This window comes from Semicossyphus pulcher, unplaced genomic scaffold (assembly GCF_022749685.1).
Source record: "Semicossyphus pulcher isolate SPU_LCO1_2020_fin unplaced genomic scaffold, fSemPul1.0.p SCAF_23, whole genome shotgun sequence".
Taxonomy (NCBI): Eukaryota; Metazoa; Chordata; class Actinopteri; order Labriformes; family Labridae; genus Semicossyphus; species Semicossyphus pulcher.
In genome coordinates this window covers 5,474,215-5,496,005 of record NW_027211697.1, presented here as the reverse complement: position 1 = coordinate 5,496,005, position 21,791 = coordinate 5,474,215, and the positions used below count along the sequence as shown (strand labels likewise).

The 21,791-nt window shown below is 40.4% G+C and overlaps 1 protein-coding gene across 1 annotated transcript; it reads left to right on the top strand.

Annotated features, from left to right (window-relative positions):
* The first annotated feature begins 7,208 nt into the window (after positions 1-7,208).
* LOC138603207 (all-trans-retinol 13,14-reductase-like) lies at positions 7,209-20,965 on the top strand. Its single transcript, XM_069674909.1, has 12 exons — positions 7,209-7,374; positions 9,904-10,086; positions 14,540-14,678; positions 15,005-15,107; positions 16,319-16,514; positions 16,604-16,801; positions 16,988-17,107; positions 18,576-18,714; positions 18,976-19,085; positions 19,701-19,867; positions 20,556-20,715; positions 20,817-20,965. Exons 1-12 carry the CDS (start codon positions 7,209-7,211, stop codon positions 20,963-20,965), a joined length of 1,830 nt encoding a protein of 609 aa, XP_069531010.1.
* Positions 20,966-21,791: the final 826 nt, after the last annotated feature.

The window sequence follows — 21,791 nt, the reverse complement described above, 5'->3', positions numbered from 1 at the left end:
TTGCCGAGATAATCCATCCACCTCACAGGTGTGGCATATCAAGATGCTGATTAGACAGCATGATTATTGCACAGGTGTGCCTTAGGCTGGCCACAATAAAAGGCCACTCAAAAATGTGCAGTGTTACTGTATTGGGGGGGTCTGGGGGGGTCAGAAAACCAGTTAGTATCTGGTGTGACCACCATTTGCCTCACGCAGTGCAACACATCTCCTTTGCAGAGAATTGATCAGGTTGTTGATTGTGGCCTGTGGAATGTTGGTCCACTCCTCTTCAGCATCCCAAACATGCTCAATGGGTGACATGTCCGGTGAGTATGCTGGCCATGCAAGAACTTGGATGTATTCAGCTTCCAGGAATTGTGTACAGATCCTTGCAACATGGGGCCTTGCATTATCATGCTGCAACATGAGGTGATGGTCGTGGATGAATGGCGCAACAATGGGCCTCAGGATCTCGTCACGGTATCTCTGTGCATTCAAGATGCCATCAATAAAATGCACCTGTGTTCGTTGTCCATAACATACGCCTGCCCATACCATAACCCCTCCGCCACCATGGGCCACTTGATTCACAACGTTGACATCAGCAAACTGCTCACCCACACGACGCCATACACACTGTCTGCCAGCTGCCCTGTACAGTGAAAACCGGGATTCATCCGTGAAGAGAACACCTCTCCAAAGTGCCAGACGCCATCGCATTTGCCCACTCAAGTGGGTTACGACGACGAACTGCAGTCAGGTCGAGACCCCGATGAGGACGATGAGCATGCAGATGAGCTTCCCTGAGACGGTTTCTGACAGTTTGTGCAGAAATTCTTTGGTTATGCAAACCGATTGTTGCAGCAGCTGTCTGGGTGGCTGGTCTCAGACGATCTTGGAGGTGAAGATGCTGGATGTGGAGGTCCTGGGCTGGTGTGGTTACACGTGGTCTGCGATTGTGAGGCCGGTTGGATGTACTGCCAAATTCTCTGAAACGCCTTTGGAGACGGCTTATGGTAGAGAAATGAACATTCAATTCACGGGCAACAGCTCTGGTGGACATTCCTGCAGTCAGCATGCCAATTGCACGCTTCCTCAAAACTTGCGACATCTGTGGCATTGTGCTGTGTGATAAAACTGCACATTTTAGAGTGGCCTTTTATTATGGCCGGCCTAAGGCACACCTGAGCAATAATGATGCTGTCTAATCAGCATCTTGATATGCCACGACTGAGAGGTGGATGGATTATTTCGGCAAAGGAGAAGTGCTCACTAACGCAGATTTAGACAAATTTGTGAACAATATTTGAGAGAAATAGGCCTTTTGTGTACATAGAAAAAGTCTTAGATCTTTGAGTTCAGCTCATGAAAAATGGGAGCAAAAACAAAAGTGTTACCTTTATATTTTTGTTCAGTGTAGATACTTACGTAAATATAGCAAAAACTGTACTTATAAACTGCAAGAAAGTATTTGTTCTTACCATTGCTGTTTCTGTGAAAAACTATTTAAAATCAGTTATTGAACACTGGAACTAGTGCACTTGAAAACAAGACAAATGAAATGTGTTTAAGGTACAAGTTTAAAATGTTTTAGTGTAAAAATGTGTTAGATTTTGTATTGACACTAAAAACCAAAAAAAAACAAAAACGGTTTGTGGTACACTTGTTTCCTTTCATACAGCACTCTTGGTGATTGTTATGTGTAAGGTTACTACAGTTAAAGGGAATGTTCAGGTATTTGGATGTGGGGCTGTACGAGGTACTTATCCCTAGTAAATGTGTTACCTGCAGTAAATGATGGTCAGCTAGCCGCCTGTCTGGAGGAAAATATAGCATACATTTAGACTTTCAGGTGGCTAAAATACTGTGTCTTGCTGCTGGTACTATCTACAACAGCAGAATACTCTGCTCCCAACGCTGGTACTACATGCTTTTTCACCACACAGGAGGCTAGCTGACCTATTCATACACATCATCTACAGCAGGTAATCCACTGACTAGGGACGAGTTCCTCATATAACCCCAGATCAAAAGACCTGAACTAGCCCTTTAACATCTGTTATCTGCTAACTACTGTATTTTCAAAATATTTAGGTATTTGGGGCAGAGCTTAATCTTCTTTGCAACAAAATAATCCACTAGTCTTCAGAGCATGTGTGAAAAATAAAAATCCTGTAGGTGTTTTATCTGTGCATCTGCATAGTCTTTGTCAAATGGCCTGTCCAACTCCAGGTGCTCAGTCGGTGTCCAGATGACAAGCTTGCAGCTCTGCAGCCCCAGGCACATCATTGTCAGCTGGGTCTGGAAAAATAAATGTTAAATTAAATGGGTTACAATTTATTTTATTGAATGCTCACACGTATGAGTATTAGTCCACACATAAGTAAAAATATTTTTCACCAACCTGGAGGTAGTATCCACGTTGCCCATTAGGAAGAATGAGATAATTCCCATCACTTAAGCATCTGATGTCACCATTTGGCTGACCAAGGAACTCTACAAGCGACATGGCACCCTTTAAGGGACACTTGATTTCAAGGAGCTATGTTGAGTCCAAAATTCCATCTGGACTGGCTCCAAACCAGGGATGATCAGGACACAGAACCAGGCCTTTCCTCTCCACAGTGTGCCCTTGTGCCTCCATCAGCTGAATGGCTTTCTCCTCATTCTTTTTGCCACACTTTGTGGCTGTGTTGCCAGTGAACGTGGGATGCAAGTGCTCATTCAGGAATTTTTGTGGGTTAGTAGTGCTCCGTTTTGGGACTCTCTTTGCTGTGCTGGCAGTAATGCGCAGCTTCCTTGCATCATGCCACAGTTGGGATGCACTCTGTACCTTGGTCTCTTCAGTCAACTTCTCCACCTGGGCTGGGCTCAGTTGAACATAGGTCTCATAAAAAGTGAGACACTTTTTACAGACCAGCGCTATGCCATGCTCTGTATGGGGTATCTGAAGATCACACTGGCTCTGAGGGGACGCATTACTCTCTACATCTAACCTGTAACATAAATGGAGGAGACCGTCTGTCTGCAGCTGAAAAAGTGGGCCCATCACAGAGGAACTGGCATGGATTTTAAATTCTGTGTGATTCTTGAAAAGTTTGGGAGGGGCCTCTGCAGATGAAACAACTATGGGATCTGGTGCTGATGCTGATGACCCTGGATGAATGTGATGAATGACGTTTGAAATGAATGTGCCTCACCTTTTTCAGATCTACATTCTTCCTTGTGCCTGTATTCCACTTTTTCTGCACATCAGTACAGGATATCCCTGTCTTTCCCTGTCTGACTGCATTCTCAACCAACACGGGTAAAATGTCCATTATAAAATACACTCAGCAATTAAATCAAAGAAAAAGGCATTTTAAAATTGTCATTACAAAAGGCATTACAATAATACATCAGGAGACATACCTTCCACAGTATTGCAGCTGCGTGGCTACAAGATCGGCCTGGTCCTGCAACACACGAGCACCCAGCTGTTTGAATTTCACCTGATGTTGAAACTAGAACCCAGGCCCGGTGATGTGGGACTTTAAGGCCCTGGCTGGGCTCTATGTCTGCCTTTAAAAACATGAGGTCGTGTCCCACCTCCTTTAATAAAACGCGACCGACCTTGTTGCTGTGGAGCTACTGGTACGCCTCAGAGCTTTTTAGATTTTTCATAGCGTCACCGTCCGTAGCAACGGAGATAATAAAGTAGCTAAATATTGAAGTGTACGTTAACTGAGGCCACTTCTTAAGGTCGCCCTCCCTCGATAGTAGAGGGCAGCGGTATGATGACATTTTCCCGTTTTAGGTGTGTTAGATAGTGTTCCCACGTGTTTTATTTCTCGATCGCTCAGAAAAAGAGGATTAGCTTTAGCCGTTACCACGGAAACCGCCGGTTCCGGTTCAGTGACTGACACGGCGGCGGAAGTCGCACCCATAATTTACGCAAAGGATCATGGGGGGTAGGAATAAGGTGGCTACTGACCCATCAATTCTCTAGTGTCTGAGTTCAGGGAGCAGATCGTAAGAGGGAAAGGAGCAGTTTTCAGTGAGTAGAAAAACACTAGTTTATTCATGAAACATATTAAATTTGCTTTACTGTGTACATGTTGTGGGCATGGAGTGAGCTCAGTGGATAGAGCCCCGCCCCAGAGAGCACATTCGCACACGACGCTGAAGTTAGCTTCCGATTCGGCAATTGAGGGGAAAGTTGAGGGGAAATGAACTTAATGTGTAGTGCGACTGTTTGTCCACTGATTGTCTGTCTTTTTGTGACACTTCTTGATGTGAAAACATTTTGGACACTTTAGGTAAGACATTAACTTTGCCTGACACCCACTATTGTATTTGTGAAACTTTTATTTTATTTGTGAAAATGCTATAGGGGAGATTTCAGCGTTTTTGTTTTATACCTAGACCTCATTAGACCAGGTCCAGATCAAAAACCACTGTACCTAGACTTCTCAAATCTGGACTGGATTAATCTACAGACCCTGGAGATTCATAAAAACACATGATTTGTGAAACCTTTATTCTATTTGTGAAAATGCAATAAAGGCACCTTTCACCGTTTTTTCAGCATGTAGGCCACTAAAAGTCAGTAATCAGTAATGTAAGCAAGTGTGTGAGTGTGTGTCAAACAAACAAAGCAAACAGAACAAAAGCAGTGGCTGCAGCGGCAGGAGCAAGAGAGAGATCTGCAGTATGGAGAGCCTTATCTAGACACCACACCAGTCCAGGTGCCTCATCAAGAGGATGACCCTCCCACGACCTGGAACCTGCAAAGGAAAGCAAAGCAGCAGAAAACACAGAGGCACCTAGTGGAGTGGTGGGGTCACACATTGTTGAGACATATTATGACTATTTTGTTGGTGATTAGTCATATGTAATGATCAATAGAAAGACACAACCTTACAAAAACAGAGTTGAGACCATAAAAACTTAAAAGAACGAAAACTGCAGAATTTTTGACAGACTCTGTGCCTTTTGAACAACTTCTCAGTGTAAAAATATTTGAGAAGTCTAGGTACAGTGGTTTTTGATCTGGACCTGGTCTAATGTGGTCTATATGCTGAAAAAACGGTAAAATGTGCCTTTATTGCATTTTCACAAATAGAATAAAGGTTTCACAAATCATAGACTGTGTTTTTATGAATGTTTAGCCTCTGTAGGATAATCCAGTCCAGATTTGAGAAGTCTAGGTACAGTGGTTTTGGATCTGGACCTGGTCTAATGTGGTCTACATGCTGAAAAAACGGTGAAATGTGCCTTTATTGCATTTTCACAAATAGAATAAAGGTTTCACAAATCAGAGACAGTGTCTTTATGAATCTTCGGGGTCTGTAGATTAATCCAGTCCAGATTTGAGAAGTCTAGGTACAGTGGTTTTTGATCTGGACCTGGTCTAATGAGGTCAAGGTATAAAACAAAAACGGTGAAATCTCCCCTATAGCATTTTCACAAATACAATAGTGGGTGTCAGGCAAAGTTAATGTCTTACCTAAAGTGTCTAAAATGTTTTCACATCAAGAAGTGTCACAAAAAGACAGACAATCGGTGGACAAACAGTCGCACTGCACATTAAGTTAATTTCCCCTTAACTTTCCCCTTAAGTGCCGAATCGAAAGCTGGCGAATCGGATACTAACTTCAGCGTTGTCATTCGCACGCTGTTTCAATTTCCACCTCTGCCAGACCATCATTCATTACCTCGCCTCTTAGCCAGTGACAGCTGGGTGTACATAAAGTATACTGTATGCTAGATGATCAAACTAAAAGACACAAACAGCGGAGGACATTCTTAAAACTTTGGTTCATTCTTAAAACCATGCTCCACCCTCAGCCTCATCCTTTTTCAGACCAAGAAAGAACTCATCGTCGAGGTAACTCAAAAGCAAAGAAAAAACAGTTAAATCACGTGATCAAAGCAAATGGCAATATTTAAAAAATGAAATGTGAAAAAATTTGTTCTTAATTTAGAAAACTGTGTAGTGTCAAAGGTGCCAATAAAGACATTCTAATTCTATTTTTATGTAGTTTTTACTGGGAGAAAATCACTGAAGCTGAACTTTTGATTATGTATGGCAGAGATTCCCAAAGTGTGCGCCGCTGCACCCTGGTGGACTGTGAAGGTACTGCAGGTGGGCAGAGACAAGTGTTCTATGTTTAGCAATTTGCTATTTGTGCCTATTTTCTTGCTTTACAAATTACGTGAGTATAGATGGATTATTTGCACTGCATTACAGAAGGCCAACCTTTTTCTGATTATGAAATAAAACTGTTTCTCACACATCCACTATACCTGTCTGCCAGGTATATTTACGGCTACCTGAGAATATTTAACAACAGATTTTACAATTTTTTTCTTTTTCCAGCTTTTTGAAGTTCAAGCCAGCGCCCCCTGGAACACTGCGCCCTAGGAAAAGCCTATTGCCTTTGCCTTAAGCCAGCCCTATAACTTCTCCCCTCAGCATGATGCTGTCATGCCACAAAGCATTTCACTGTAGTTGAGATATAAAGAGTTTTAAGAGAATGTTAATGTTAATCTTCCCAGTTAAAAAGCCTGAAATTTAAATGACAAATGGATGCAGCTCAGCTCATCGACCATAATTATCCCAAGTGCCCCAAAACTAACCCAGTAAGAGCATCTCGGCTCTGAAAGCATCTTTGTGCACAACTACGCAGACGAACTATGATGATGTCAGTACCATTTCTATAAAAAATAATCATCCTGAGGCAGTAAAGTAACAAGCAGCAAATCTGTGCTTTATGTGAACACCAGTCTGAATGGAGCCTGGTGAAGTGATGAACAGCCAGCTCTCTCTTCTCTGCCAGTCTCATGTCCTTAGCGTGGAAAATGTGTTATCTGCGCTTTGTGAAGTCGGAATTACCAAAATGTCATGTGTTAAATTTCCTTTTCTTTTTTTTTTTCACTTTAATAACCATCTTTCCTCCTTCTCCTTCTCTCCACCCCTTACTTTTATCATCTCCCCCTTTGCAGTTTAGTGCTCTTTTTAAAAGGAAAGTCCTGTCAGGAGATATCTTTTTATCTTTCCTCTCAGTCCATTTTCCATATCATCTTTCAGTTCTACCTTCTCCCCCTCTTCTCTCTTTTTGGATCACTCTCTCAATCTACCTCCAAGGTTACAGGTTTCCCCTGTATTTGCTTTTTTTCTTTCTTGTCTTATATTATTTTCTCTTCCCTTCATCCTGCTGTCAGTGCTGTATATTGGGTAGACGATGTGGTGGTGGTTGCTAGGTGTACTGAGCTGCGCGCTGCTGGCAGGGGTCATCGCCTTCTTCCTGATAACCGGGCAACGCTACAAGGTGTTCAATGAAAAGTGCGTGAGGCCACCAGGGCCCTTGGTCACCGACAGCAGAGAGAGGGATGAAAGGCTGAAGAGAGGTAAGAAAAGTTTCTGATGCACAAGTGTAACATTGAAAATATTGTTGGTGGCTGGTGAGAAAGAAATCTTTTTGAAGTGTTGGGAAACAAGGAACAGAAAGTGAGTCTCACATTAGTCAAAAACTAAAATATTTCTATTCCTCTTTCCTATGAAACAAATTCATAATTCATAGAGGATGAAACTTACTGACTTTTGGTGATCCGCCTGACCTGAGGGTGACATCACTGGTTAAAGATGAAATATTCTGACAACTATTCAATAGATTGTCTTCAGGTTTACTACATTTTCACAATCCTTGAAGGATGAATTGTAATGATCTTGATTATCTTCTGACTTATTTAAGCTTTAGTCTAAGATTTAGAATTAGTCGGATTCATGCTCTGGGAACCATAAATGTCTATACAACATTTCAAGGCTATCGATCTGATAGCCCGTTCTCATTTACAACATCATATCAATTCTTTTTCACCTCGGCATCCTTGGAATTCTCATACAGACAAACAAGGAACCTTTTATTGTCTGCATGACACAAACTGAGCTTTATCTTATTCCAATCTGAACAATCTGCAGCAAAACTAAAAGTCAAAGCAACTGCTCATCCATTTATATCCATGAGGAGCGGCCATCAGGGGCAATGAATGGGGCAAACGATGCAGGACTTTTACCCAGGGAACCGGGGTTTGAACACCCATCAAATATTCACCTGAAAAAATCTGAAGGGCCTAGGACAAGGGCACAAGTGGTGGTTGTGGAGTGAACAATATCCATTCTCAAGTAAAGGTACAAGTTATTGTTAAAAAAGCTATGCTTTAATTCTCAGAATCATTTAAATATATTAAACTAATGTATGTGATCTTAAATTTCTTTGAAATGTTTCTACGTCCATATTAAGTATTTTACTTAGATAAATGTTGCTGAGTAAAAAGTACAATATTTACTTGACAGCTTTAGTTACATCCAGATTACAATTTCTCATTCTCCTCCTGTCCAGGGAAAACCATGTATCTTGTGTTTAAGCTGAATTTGAGTTGAGACAATTTTTCTCTGAACTTAAACTAAGAAAAAACAAAAAAAACAAAAGCTCTTGGATTAGCTGAATAATGCATTGTTCAACACATTTGGTTGTTAGAAGTGGACATTTTAGACATGAATTGTTCTTTCAGGAAAGTGATGCTGCAAACATAATGATCTTTTAGGACAAGATACATTGCTGTAGGATTACCAAACTTGCACTAGTTAAAATTGTTTACCATCTGCAGCAGTTAATGCAACATTCACAGACATTCAGCAGTTATATACAATATATAAATGCAGTAACCATTTTAGTGCATAGTGACTGTATTTATTAATTCAGTAACATCAGTAAAGATTTAAACAACAGACTTTGACTAGTAATGGGGTAACTAGTAAGTTCTTTAACTTGAGTAAAGCAACTGAGTACTTCCTCCACCACTGTACATACTTCCTGGTTACTCCCTGGCACAGCTGCCTGCTCCTTCTTGCCTGGCCATGCCAGCCACCTCTCCTTTCTACACCTGTTGCTGCATCATGGTGGGTACTGCTGTCAAAGACAATATTGAAGCTACAGCTCCCCCTGCTGCCCAAACAAATCAGTAATATAAGAATACTTTGCAGTATCCATATTTAGATATATAAATCTTTTAGCCTGTTACTTCTCCCAACCCTCTTGTTTATTTTTTTCGACTATCCATCTCATCTCTTGACGTTAATGCCCTCCTTAATTGGTATTTTGCCATGCTTTGGGCAGGAGAGTGGACACAGGGGGATGGACAGCCGAGGGTTGTTATCGGGCCAGGCGACAGTTAGCATAGAAAATAAACTAATTGGCTGCTGTCTCTGCTTTATGGGTCACTTGTTAGCAGTATAGGACTTTCTTCAATTTAAAAATAAAACAAAATTGTCCCCAAGGTGCATCCGTACACAAAGAAAATGTTTGGAATGCCCAAATATTAGTCCAGCCCTGCAGATATTTCAGTCCGGAAAAAAGCTGTGAGCTGACTACACAACCGACACGCTGCTATCTAAATATAAAGTGAAGTGTAAATTTAATAAGCCTGCATTTACATAAGTAATTAGTCTAGCCTATAGTACCCTTTAGTGTTGTGTAGAACATGCTGATCTACATCAGCTAAAAGACTCTGTAGGTTCTTCTTCTCCTGCGTTAATACCCAGGTTCAGTATTTTTCATTTGAGCAGTAACAGCTCTTTAGTATTCTGGTTTTGCATAGGTTTCTGAAAATACCTGCGAAAATGATGAAATATCAACTGTCTTGTCATTCCTCCTTCACTTATTGTACATCCATAACTATATTGTACATTTACATGTTGTTAACAGGTTCATATGGCCTGGACTCACGGCATTTGTACTTTCAGCCAGTACTCTGTTGGATCTTTTTGATTGCAATTACAGTTTGTCTATTATCAGCGTGTAAAGAAAGTATTCCAGAGATAAGCCTCCCAACCTTCCACTGAATACATGTAACAGTGCATTGTGTGTTCTTCTGCAGGGTTCCGCATAGACAGTGTTCCCCATGGTTTGGATGCAGTGGTGATCGGAAGTGGTGTGGGAGGTTTGACAGCAGCAGCACTTTTGGCCAAAGCTGGGAAAAGGGTCGTTGTTCTGGAGCAACATGATCAGGCTGGAGGCTGCACACACACCTTCGAGAATAAGGGATTTGAGTTTGATGTGGGTAAGAAGACAGCACACATAAACAAATTCTTTCCTTGCAGCTGCAGTGTACCTTTCCATTCGCTTCAAGCATCCGATTTTCTTCGTGGATGATAATGATATTGGGCCTCATTCACTAATATCTGTGCAGAAATGTTCTTACTCTCCGCAAAAAATAAGTACTTGCGCAAAATCACCGTTGGATTTATGACACGGGCTTACCGGCCAATTTTGTTCTCACCACCGTGCGTATGTTAGTAAATCAGAACCATTCTAAATTGACAGGCGCGTGTCCGCGATCTGCAATCAGCATACTGCCACGCCTCTATTTCTCTATATAAGGACATCTGTTTGGGGCCACATGAAGAGAGCGGTGTTACGGAGAAGCTGAAAGAACGTGAAAGATGGCCACAAAAGGTAAAAAGAAAAATTTTACATCAGCAGAAATAGAAACAATTGTAAAAAAAGTTACATTTCAATATGAACATTTTCATATGGTCTACTCTATTGTAAGCTTAATAAACTAACTCAACTGCTATAATTTAAGATTTTAATTATATGACAATAAATTATGAGGATGACAGCATTTACGTTTGGTCCATACATTAGTAAATTCAATTATTGTTCAATAAATGAAGTTTTAATATAGTATGCATTTAGTTAAAAGGGTGTGTGTTAACATTTCCTAGGACATTTCTTTCACCATTTGTGCGTACGCATGGTCTGAGGGAGTTCTAAATTTGTTCGCAGAGTACGAAGAAATTTAGGTAAGAACAAATTGATGAATCCCAGATTTGTGCGTCAAACGTGCGTACGCACAGTTCAAGGACAGATTCGTGCGTACGCACTGTTCGTAAATGAAGCCCATTGTGCTCAAATAGAGTTTCATAATTGGAATATTTAACCTTCGCTCTGTTTTGAACAGGGACATGATGCAGTTGAATTAAATCAGTTCATTCTGGGCATTTAGTCTACGACCTTAAAGCACGATTACTCAGAAACTGAACATGAATGGAGTTATAAGCGAGAATAATGAAGCATCAATGTAATGACTGTTTTTGAAGACACTGGAACAGTTTTTAATACAAAGATCATACCACAGATTTGTGCGCCTAACATCATCAGGTTTTCAAACAAAGCAGCCCTGTCTCTTTCTGAACACTGTAACAGTGTCACAGAGTTATGTTTCAGTCAGGAGTTGTGTGGTTGTAGATATGAGTACAATTACATGATGTACAGTAATTCTGCTCACGCATTTTTTGTTCACAAAATATAACAACATAATGGTAAAGGATATTTTTCATTTGATACACATTTAATTTAGTTAAGTACGCAATTAAATATTAACATTAAACATTATCATGTGTACCTTGGCATTTGTATTTTGCATTGGATTGATAATAGGTTTCACAGTTGTATACCAGTATGTGCTATCAGCCATAACATTATAACCACCTGCCAAACAGCAGCTCTCTGAAAGTGAAGCCAAAACATTTTGAGCGCCCTCTGCTGACTGACTGCAGTATAGGTCATAAAGCCCGCTTCCTCCATGTTAACAGATGGGACATGAGTCAAACTATAATTTCAAAATACAAATACATTTTTCGCACACATGGTTTCTGTCATTATAGCTAGTTATTATCATGCTGATTTAAGGCCAAATGTTCATTTTTCTGACAAGTTCAGCTTCAATTAGTTCTTTGATGCTGTAAAAATGATGATTGACAGCTCTGTTGACAAATACGGCTCCTGCAGCTGATCTGTTCTGGATTAGCGGAGTAGAGGAGGACAAGACTAGGTCAAAACCTAGTATGTGGCTGACCGCATCAGGTCAATTTGCGCTTTTGTGGGCAACACTGGAAGCGTGACATGTGTGTGACGGCTGCTGGACGTGTTTCATTTTAAATGCATGAAAACAGATGAGTCTTCACAATGCTGGCGTGACACGTGCCCAAAATGTTATGAGTAGGAGGTTTGCCTATTTTTACCACGAGCCTCGCAGTTTCTCAGTCAAAATACACAGTGAAAATGAATTGTGATGAGTCCTACTGATCTCAGACAGCAATATTAACATCTCTTCCTGTAGTAAAAGTCAGGTATGGAGAGTAAAGTAGGTCTACACTTCCCGGTGTGCTTTTTCAAAGTAAAAGCCCAATCTGGAATTCTGACTCCCCTGGTACTATGTGTCTGCAGAGCCGGAGGCTGCAGATTCAGGACTGCAATTCTGGGACCCTTGTGTTTTTGCGACAGTGCCACCTATTGGATGACTGTAAAAAGCAACTAATGCCGTTTTCCGCCCAAATACCTCTTTTTTTTTGTCAAACAACTTATAGTTTCAAAGGTTTATTACACCCAAATACTAATTATAACAATAGTTTAAAGTTTTGACACCCAAATATATATTTTTTGTATAAATGTAAATATAACATTCACAGATTCTTGAGATATTTATTAAAATACAAAAACAGAACAAACAATGAAAACCATTTTTTTTATTTTTCTGAACAGAAAAATAAAACATGAAATACACACTGGCATGACAGGTGGTCAGTGAAGACATCAGGCGTTCTTCTGTCACCCCAACAAACAGGCAGAGAGACAAAGACGCAGAGACTGAAAGGAAGGAATGGAAAGAACATGTTATTGATGTCTGACTTTTCCAGAACCATTAATATTCAAAGTTCAAATTGTGAAGTAGGTAACAGCACTGCCTACCTAATGGTTTCCCTTCCTTCCTTAATTGTCTGTCAATCCCTCTACAAAATTCCTCCATTTAACTAGAAAAGGTAAACAGACAACATAATCAATGCTGGGATAACAGAAATATCAGTAACACTTGAAATGATATTGATAGATAGCTTATGAAGATTGTATTGTTAATTTGTGTCCACAAAATCACTTCATAAAGGCTAAACTATACAGTAAATTACATAATCTAACAAGGTGTAGACCTGCAGAAAATGCCGACATAAATCCCATCAACCAACATTAGACTATTGCTTTTATCATCACAAATAATTTGATTAACATTCAATACTCACAGCGTAGTGTGAGTATTGAATGTTAATGTTGTCAGCCATGTTGTTGATAAAATGTGGTCTTTAGCTATCCAATGCACTAGGTGGTGCTGTCACAAACAACAAGGGTCCTAGAAATGCAGTCCCAGAATTGCGGCCCTGAATCTGCAGCCTCCGGCTCTGCAGACACATGCTACTCCTGGTTTGTGCACAATGCTTTTATTTTGAAGTCTTGTTATTTTTACTTTATTTGTAACTTTTCCAGGAAGTGATTTGATCGATAAAGTCACTCATAGGCTCACTACTGCGGTTCCTGCTTAATTTTCTTTGAAATAAAAACGTAGTCATAAGTCTCCTGCAGGCCATAAGTATATAGTAAAAATAAATAAATAACATCATGTTACAGACGTAATTTGGGAACAGTCTCTCCTTCTCCCCCTCGCTTGTCTCCGACCAACCCACTGAAACCTTTAAAACAAAGACCCAAACTACTCCTGGATATGCATACTACGGACATGGTGAGTCAGTGGAGGTCCAATATGCTCCATGATCCGCCATTGCGATGTCACAACTCTCTCTCTCTATGGCTCTGAAAGTACCGTCACTCACTCACTCACTCACTTAGTCACATACCAATCTTGGATCCCATCAGCTATAGTCTGAGACGATATAGCCTCTGGGGACACCGTGAACGTGGTGTGCGGAAAGAAATAATCGACTTCCCCTCAAGACATCCTTTTCCCCATGCTGCATTGTTACAGAAAGAGAAACTGTTTTCTTTTGATTTACATGTTATAAATGGGTCTTAACTTGAACATCATGAAGCAGATTTGTAAGAAGGAAAAATTCAAGCTTGGTCAAGAAAACTTTTAAAATGCTCGTTTGTTGAACGGAGGTCAGATCCATCTGATGCATCCGAAGAAATCGGGAAATCTGAATGCGTGGGCGCTTTATCCTACGCTGCAGCCTGCCTTTCCAGAAATCCACGTTCCTGAGAGATTAGTCACATACAGACCCATGTGTAGGGTCAGCCAACAATCACTACAGTCATTTAAGTTCCCATACCTGTGAACGTTAACCTCAGACCAACACAAAAAAGTTGTTCTGCTGTTAAATACGCCGACGTGCATGATCTTTGCTGTTTTTTCCAGTAATTTAAGTGTGTGTTTTGGTTAGCGGAAGCTACGGCTGCTCCACAGGGCAATCTCTACTGCGCTGTCTCTGGCTCCAAATGACGTCACCATCAGAAAATGGCAGCGCCTCTTGCGGCGGCTATTTTGGCATCAATTTCGTACAATGAGAGCAGATGGAGACGCGTCATCCATTTATATATGCAGTCATTGCTTTAAACATACGCTGGCCCAAAGAATGACTAATAGCATTTTTTCTGATACAGAAAAATTACAATTTAGCATTACAAAACTTAAGTTAATTGAACTGCTCTCCTGCCTTTACCAGGTATCCATTACCTAGGCCAGCTTCATGAGAATAGTCTGCTGAGGGTGGCCCTGGATCAGATCACAGAGGGACAGCTGCAGTTCACACGGCTGGAGCAACACTTTGACACACTGATTCTGGGCCAGCAAGACCAACGTAGGTAAGGCCTGTCGTACAGTCAATTATTGCTCTATTCAATCACTTCTTTCTTTTACCATTTTTTTTCTCTTTCTATTTGCTGTGCATAATGGCACATGGCCCATTACTTCTCAACTAATATATTATAATATATATGACAAAATATAATAATATAATATAATATTGATGACAAAAGTAAAAAAAACTACTGCAAACAAAACCTGACAATGAACTACATTGTTTATATTACACAAGGCTCCTAAAGGCTTCTAGGAGACAGGCTTATGGATCTGACAAATCCAAACATTTTTATAATTCTCCACCCTGACTTACTTCTCTCATTCGCAGAGAGTTTCACATCCATGCAGGGAAGACTGAGATGGCAGCTAGCCTGAAGAAGCAGTTCCCAGGAGAAGAGGACGCCATTGATGAGTTCATGAGATTGATGAAGGTAGAGGGGGGGAGGGAGGTAATGATAATCATGACAGAATGTGAGACGAGAAGGGGAACAAGGGAACCCAGTTAGTAGATAGAGTTGAATAAACAAATAAGGTAGTAAGTAGTGAGTAAGTTAAAAGATCTCTTCCACTAAAAAACATTTATTCTATTTATGTCCCCTGCTGTATTTACATATCTATACAAAGTTTGTTACTTGAGAGGCTTTTACAGATAACTCTAGTCTACGAAAAGGTGTCTTCGCATGCTTTTAAAATCTCAAATTTAAGAGCCAATGGCTGTCTAATTGTGGCAAGAAAATCTGAAACCAACAATGCAGACAGAGTGGATCTATTAATTTAAAGAGCATGGTGGAAGATTTGACAGAAAACAAGGTAGTACAGGATTGATAAACCTGATCCTGGAGTTTACTTTCATTATCTAACAAAAATACAACCAAACACTGTCAAACTGTAGCAGACATGTTCTAAAGCTAGCCATCTTGAATCCCGCTGCTCTTTCACTGGTCATCCTCGCACAAACTGTGGAGTGGGCAAGGCAGTGGCCTAATCCTGAAAAATTCCTCAAAAAAGAAAGATAAGTTGTTCTTCCAACTCCAGATGTTTTTTTATATGGGAACCAAGTTAAACAATATGAATCATTGAAGAGGTTTTTTTTAATACTATAAAAGTTGTCTGATGTGAACTCAAAATCTCTTGTAAACTTTCCTCAGAGAAAATGATCATTCAGCATTCCACAGAGCTCGAGCCTGAGTCCCCTACTTTTATGTTCTTTCATGCTACCAAATTATTTGGAAACAAAGTATTGGTTATTACTGTTACACAGCTGCAATTCTATGTGGCAGTTGATCTTAAAATGTACTGACTTGAATAAAGTGCTTCTCCGTCAAGGGAAAAAGAAACTTCTTTTTTACTTACTCATAAATGTATTATGTATTTCTCTTTTGGTTTATTTTGATTTTGCTTAAGGCACTTTCAGACAGCAGTCTGTTGCAGTCTAGCAGTAGTGACTCAGCAGCTTTGATGTTGTCAAGCCTGTGTATCCATGTATCATTCAGGGATCTCAGACACAGTTAAAAGCAGTTCCTGAAGGGTTTTACTAGCAGGGTTCTGTGGTTGCCTGTGTGGCTAGTCATAAGAGTACACAACCCCAGTTTAAGTATTACCTAATTAATTATTGGATGTGCTGTATGTCCTTTTCTTGCAGCTAGCCGCACGGCGGACACCCCTTATCGCCGTCTTGAAAATGATACCATTTTGGCTGGTTAACTTCCTGGTCCGGACAGGCCTATTGCATCGTATATCATCAGTGTTCCGCCTAGCAGCAACCAACCATTCAGAAATAATGGCCCGTCTCACACAGAACAAGGACCTTCAGGCCCTGTCTGCCTATCTGTTCTACGGTGATTACAATACACACTCACATACATCCTTTGCCACAAACACACGCTCAGTATTTCTTTTTCAATTCTCTGTATTATTTCATATTTAGGTGTTCCACCTAAAGAGTCCAGCTTTCTCATCAATGCTCTCCTTCTTCACCACTACAAGCGTGGTGCGTACTACCCACGGGGGGGCGCCAGTGAATTTGCGTTCCACATCATCCCTGTCATTCAGCAGACAGGCGGAACTGTGCTGGTCAGGGCCCCTGTACAACGCATCCTGCTCAACCAGCAAGGGAAGGTCTATGGTGAGAAACGGAAAGACAGATATTGTGATTTTGTGGAATTTTTAACAAGACCCTATATCAAGCCCAAATAAGGAATCACTCTACCATTCCCTAAAAAACAGTACATACAAGGAACATTTGAAGATATCCTCTTTTGTGCGCTTTAATATCAAAATGTGATTTTCTTGGAATTTTCATGTTTTTAAGGTGTGACAGTGCGCAAGGGACAAGAAGAGATTGAGATCCGTGCCCCCGTTGTCATTTCCAATGCTGGAATCTTCAACACCTTCCAGAAATTTCTGCCTCAGCACATACAGGACAAACCAGGTAACATAGTATGTTCTAAGTGGTATATAATGTCATTATCTATAACTGTATTAGTATCTTATCAATAGGGATGGGCAGATCGATATGTCAGGATTGCTACTTAGATACTTACAAGAAACTCATTTCATATCTATCCCTTTATATATCTATTGATGGATGACTATCATCTTCAAACCTTTTCCGTACTTTTGTATTATGATTAAGCTGAGACAGCCCTGATATAAATAGTCTCTTTTCAACTCCACGCCCATCTCACCCACAACAACCTCTACGAGCCTTTTCAATCTGGTTTCCGTCCCCGTCACAGCACCGAAACCGCCCTCATCAAAATCACCAACGATCTTCTCACTGCAGCTGACACCGGTTCACTCTCCATCCTCATCCTCCTTGACCTGAGTGTGGCCTTCAACACTATCTCTCACCCCATCCTCCTCAGCAGACTCTCCTCCATTGGCATCACTCACACCCCCCTTCACTGGTTCCGCTCCTACCTCACAGGCCGCACTCAGTTCATTCAGCTCAAGTCCTTCACATCCGTCCCCTCTGCAGTCACTACAGGTGTGCCCCAGGGCTCTGTCCTGGGGCCCCTCCTCTTCATCACTTACCTCCTCCCCCTCGGCCATATCCTCCGCAAATTTAGCATCCATTTCCACTGCTTCGCGGATGACACCCAGCTCTACCTCTCCTGCAAACCAAATTCCACACTCCCACCCCCTTCCCTCTCCTCCTGCCTTTCTGAAATAAAATCCTGGTTCACCTCAAACTTTCTAAAATTAAACAGCAATAAAACTGAAATCCTTCTCATCGGCACCAAATCCACCCTATCTAAAGTTGACAGTTTCTCACTCTCCATAGACAGCACCTCAGTTTCTCCCTCCCCTCAGGTTAAGAGTCTGGGTGTCATCCTCGACAGTACTCTATCTTTCCAATCCCACATCAATAACGTCACCCGGTCCGCTTACTTCCACTTACGTAATATCAACCTTCTCCGCTCTTTGTTTTACTCTTGTTGGTGTTTATACTCTTGTTTGTGTTTTTGTTTGTACAGCGACCTTGAGTGTCCTGAAAGGCGCTTCTAAATAAAATGTATTATTATTATTATTATTATTATTATTATTATATAGCTTGCTTGTGTCACGTTTTTGTTAAGATCTATTACAGCGGATGGTGGATTGGTCATTGTAGTGAAAGGAAAGGCTGCCCTAATATCACACAAATGTATTTATATTATATTTTCCACTTTACATTAATCAGCGATGCAGTTGTTGTGCTTTTAAAGAATTGAATAGAGTTTTCAATTGCATAGAGAAATTATAAAATACATTTCCACATCCAAATTATTTGGATTTTGGGTACATCTCTAGCATGTGGACTTTGACTGCAGCCATCAAATAGAACATTGTTCTATTTTCTCATTTGCTGTTTTTTTGTCCCTGCATATTCCTGTTGTGTGTGTGTGTGTGTATAGAGATCCAATCACTTCTGGGTATGGTGCGTCATGGCATGGGTTCTTTCCTGGTCTTTATTGGTCTGGATGGAACCAAAGAGGAGCTGGGGATTGTCTCCACTAACTTCTGGATGTATAAAGACAATGACTTGGATCCACTGTAGGTTTTTATACTTTTTATATTTCTGTAGGTTTCTTATTATATTTTCTTTTATTCCCTCCTCTCCTTGTATTATTGTACTTTTACTTAGTTTCATCAATCCACAGAGGGGGTTTAATTATTCTGTAAGCTAAATGTACAGTTCAATTCAACATGTTTCTCTCTTGATTTTATTGTATTTTGTTTTATATTGGTTTAGCACCTGTTCCACCTGCTAAACTTGTTTTGTGTATGTTTGTTAACACACATTTGTGTGTGAAGTATGGAGCGATACTCATCACTGAGCAGAGAGGAGGTATTGGGCAACATTCCCATGATGTTCATCACATTCCCATCAGCTAAAGATCCAACATCCAACATCAGACATCCAGGTAACTCAAATTATTTTTTGCAACTGTGTTACTGTTAGTTGGCCTTGAAATCTGGTACCATCTGTGGCCTATTTGCTTACATGATATAACACCAAAAGTTTAAGGAAACTTTTGATGTCCTCGAGAAAAAGTCAGCATAGTCAACAGCTGATGATCAGTGCAGACTGCAACATAAAAAGCGGCCTTGATTTTGCAAAGTGGCTCTACTGCTAGTCGCCAAAGGCCATTTTAAGTGTCTCACATGCCTGGGTATTATACACCTGAAGGAGGTCCTGTCTGAAAATCAATGCAAGAATTTCACTGTTATGCCACCGGAGCTGAAGCCAGCCCAGCTGGCTGAGTTGAATGGACCCTACGCAAAGTGGGCGTTGATGCCCCACCGCAGGGTGCCCTACAGTGAGAAGGCTTAGAAAGTTAGTTGTTTGGTGGCTTAAGGGGAGGAAGAATTTACTGGGAAGGGGAAATTTGTATTTAAAGCTTAAAGCTACTTTTCCCTGAAATGCAAGCTCAACAACTATACAACAAAAGTTTAAGTTCACATAAGATGATCAAAAGTTTAATAAACTGACACATTTGTGTCATCCTCTCTTCCTTCCCATTTTTGTCTCTTTGTAGGTAAGTCCTGTATGACATTGCTAACCATGGCTCGGTACGAGTGGTTTGAGGAATGGGAGGGGACAAAGCTTGGCAAGCGGGGACAAGACTACACGGATCTAAAAAACAGCATGGCCCAGGAGCTGCTGGACTGGGCACTTACAATCTTCCCTCAATTGAGAGACAAGGTATTTGTCAATGTCTGTACATGGATAAATGTGTGCTTGTTGTTTATACAGTTAGATTGTAGCAAATGTGTGATTCCTCTATAAACGCTTACTTACATATTTACCTAGACTAGGGTAGCAGCAGACCCCAAAAGTTCCCCTTATGTAATATCTCACAGGTGCTTTATTTTACCTGTCTGATCCTAATTTTGTAAATTCCATTTGTTCCTTATAATTTCTGTATGAATTAGCGATTTTTGTAAATTACCAACAGTAATTTATATTGTCACACACTATCAGAGGGGTGGGGGCACTTTTTCAGTCATTTTGAATCAATCAATCAATCAATCAATCATGACCTTACCTGGCAAATAGAACTGGCTATGGTGTCAGTGTTCAACTGTAGAAGGCCAAAGGTTATATTAAATTGGTTGAGAAAAAAAACAATTATTTTTATATTAACATATTACTATATATTGTATGTAATTATTTTATTTATTTTTTCTTCCGTCTGACTCCAACATTATATGGGGGGAGTGATTTTCTGTATTCGCTCTGTATAAATATTGCTTCTTGACCTCAATTTATTAACCAACATTTTTACATATGCAGCAATAGTTGAAGTCACTACAATTCTATGTAAATCCTCTTCTTTTGGTGATGTACCTTTGTCTCCAAAAACAATGTATGTGTATATGTGTCTGTTCAGGTGGTGATGGTGGATGCAGCCACTCCTCTAACTAATGTCCACTATTTGGGTGCTCCAAGAGGTGAGATGTACGGCGCTGAACACAACTTGGAGCGCTTCAACCCAGAAACAGTTGCCAGGACACGCCCACAGACACCAGTCGATGGACTTTACCTAACAGGTGACCTGACTGACGCTCACAAGTCGTCTGGATTCTACAGATACTGACAATGACACACCTGGTTAATGTTTCTGTGTGTGTGTGTGTTTGTTTGTGTGCAGGTCAGGACGTATTCTGTAATGGCATGGCTGGGGCTCTGCATGGCGGAATGCTCTGCGCCTCTGCCGTCCTAAATCAGATCCTCTACATTGACCTCCTGGCCCTGAAGATGCGCCTCAAACACAAACAGAACAATTCCAAGCTCATCTGATCTGAACAATTGGAATTTTCTTTGCAACAATTTGTGGTGGAAATGTTTTTATTTATGTGACAAAGAAAAAAATGAATTCACCAACAAAAATAATAAACAACTGGTATAAAGTTTTAAACTGCCATTATTTATACGTTCACTCCTGGAGTAGTTTAATGTGACTTTAAAACAAAATGCAAACATTAAATGACAGTTTTCTGTTACTGCCCAACAAATAACTACAATCAAGTAGGTGCTGTTTCATGACTGATTGCAGTCGGACTGATTTCAATAAATGCTCTCCATTTGTGGACCTAACCCACACACACACCCACCTTGTCTGATAATGTTTTCTAATCAGAAATTCAACCACAATAGGGGGATTCGTTTTGTGTTTTATGTTTGCAAGAAAGCCATTGTACTTGAAAATTATTGAGTTGATTTATAGATATGTATACCTTTTTAAATACACTCCCATGGCCTGGAAATCACTTTTCTTTTTTAAATGTCAAGATGTTTACATTTCCATGTAAATTCTTACTTGGTAAATAAACTGTTTGAACTACCTGTTTGTCTGCCTCTCCTTCTCACTGACTGGAATTTGTAATGATTTTACCTTGTCATTTTTGTCAATTATCAAAATGTGTTAATTTATACAATGATCAGCAAGTGATGCGTCTTGCGGAAGGTCTGAGCTTTCCTATGCTTGAATTTTTATCTCATAATTGTTTTACTGGGGGTGTCAAGGATTTAACGGTGTGGCAAATAGACCAATCAGAAGTTAGGAACCATACTGGTCTGTCCTATTATTTTCCATTGGCTTATTTTATCAGAACTGATTGGGTGG

What these genes read in the sequence shown, in the direction of transcription:
- LOC138603207 (XM_069674909.1), top strand. Translation starts at nt 7,209, where the DNA reads ATGTGGTGGTGGTTGCTAGGTGTACTGAGCTGCGCGCTGCTGGCAGGG. An exon ending in GGATGAAAGGCTGAAGAGAG is followed by an intron (nt 7,375 to 9,903) that starts GTAAGAAAAGTT and finishes GTTCTTCTGCAG; the next exon opens with GGTTCCGCATAGACAGTGTT. An exon ending in TCCCTCAATTGAGAGACAAG is followed by an intron (nt 19,868 to 20,555) that starts GTATTTGTCAAT and finishes GTGTCTGTTCAG; the next exon opens with GTGGTGATGGTGGATGCAGC.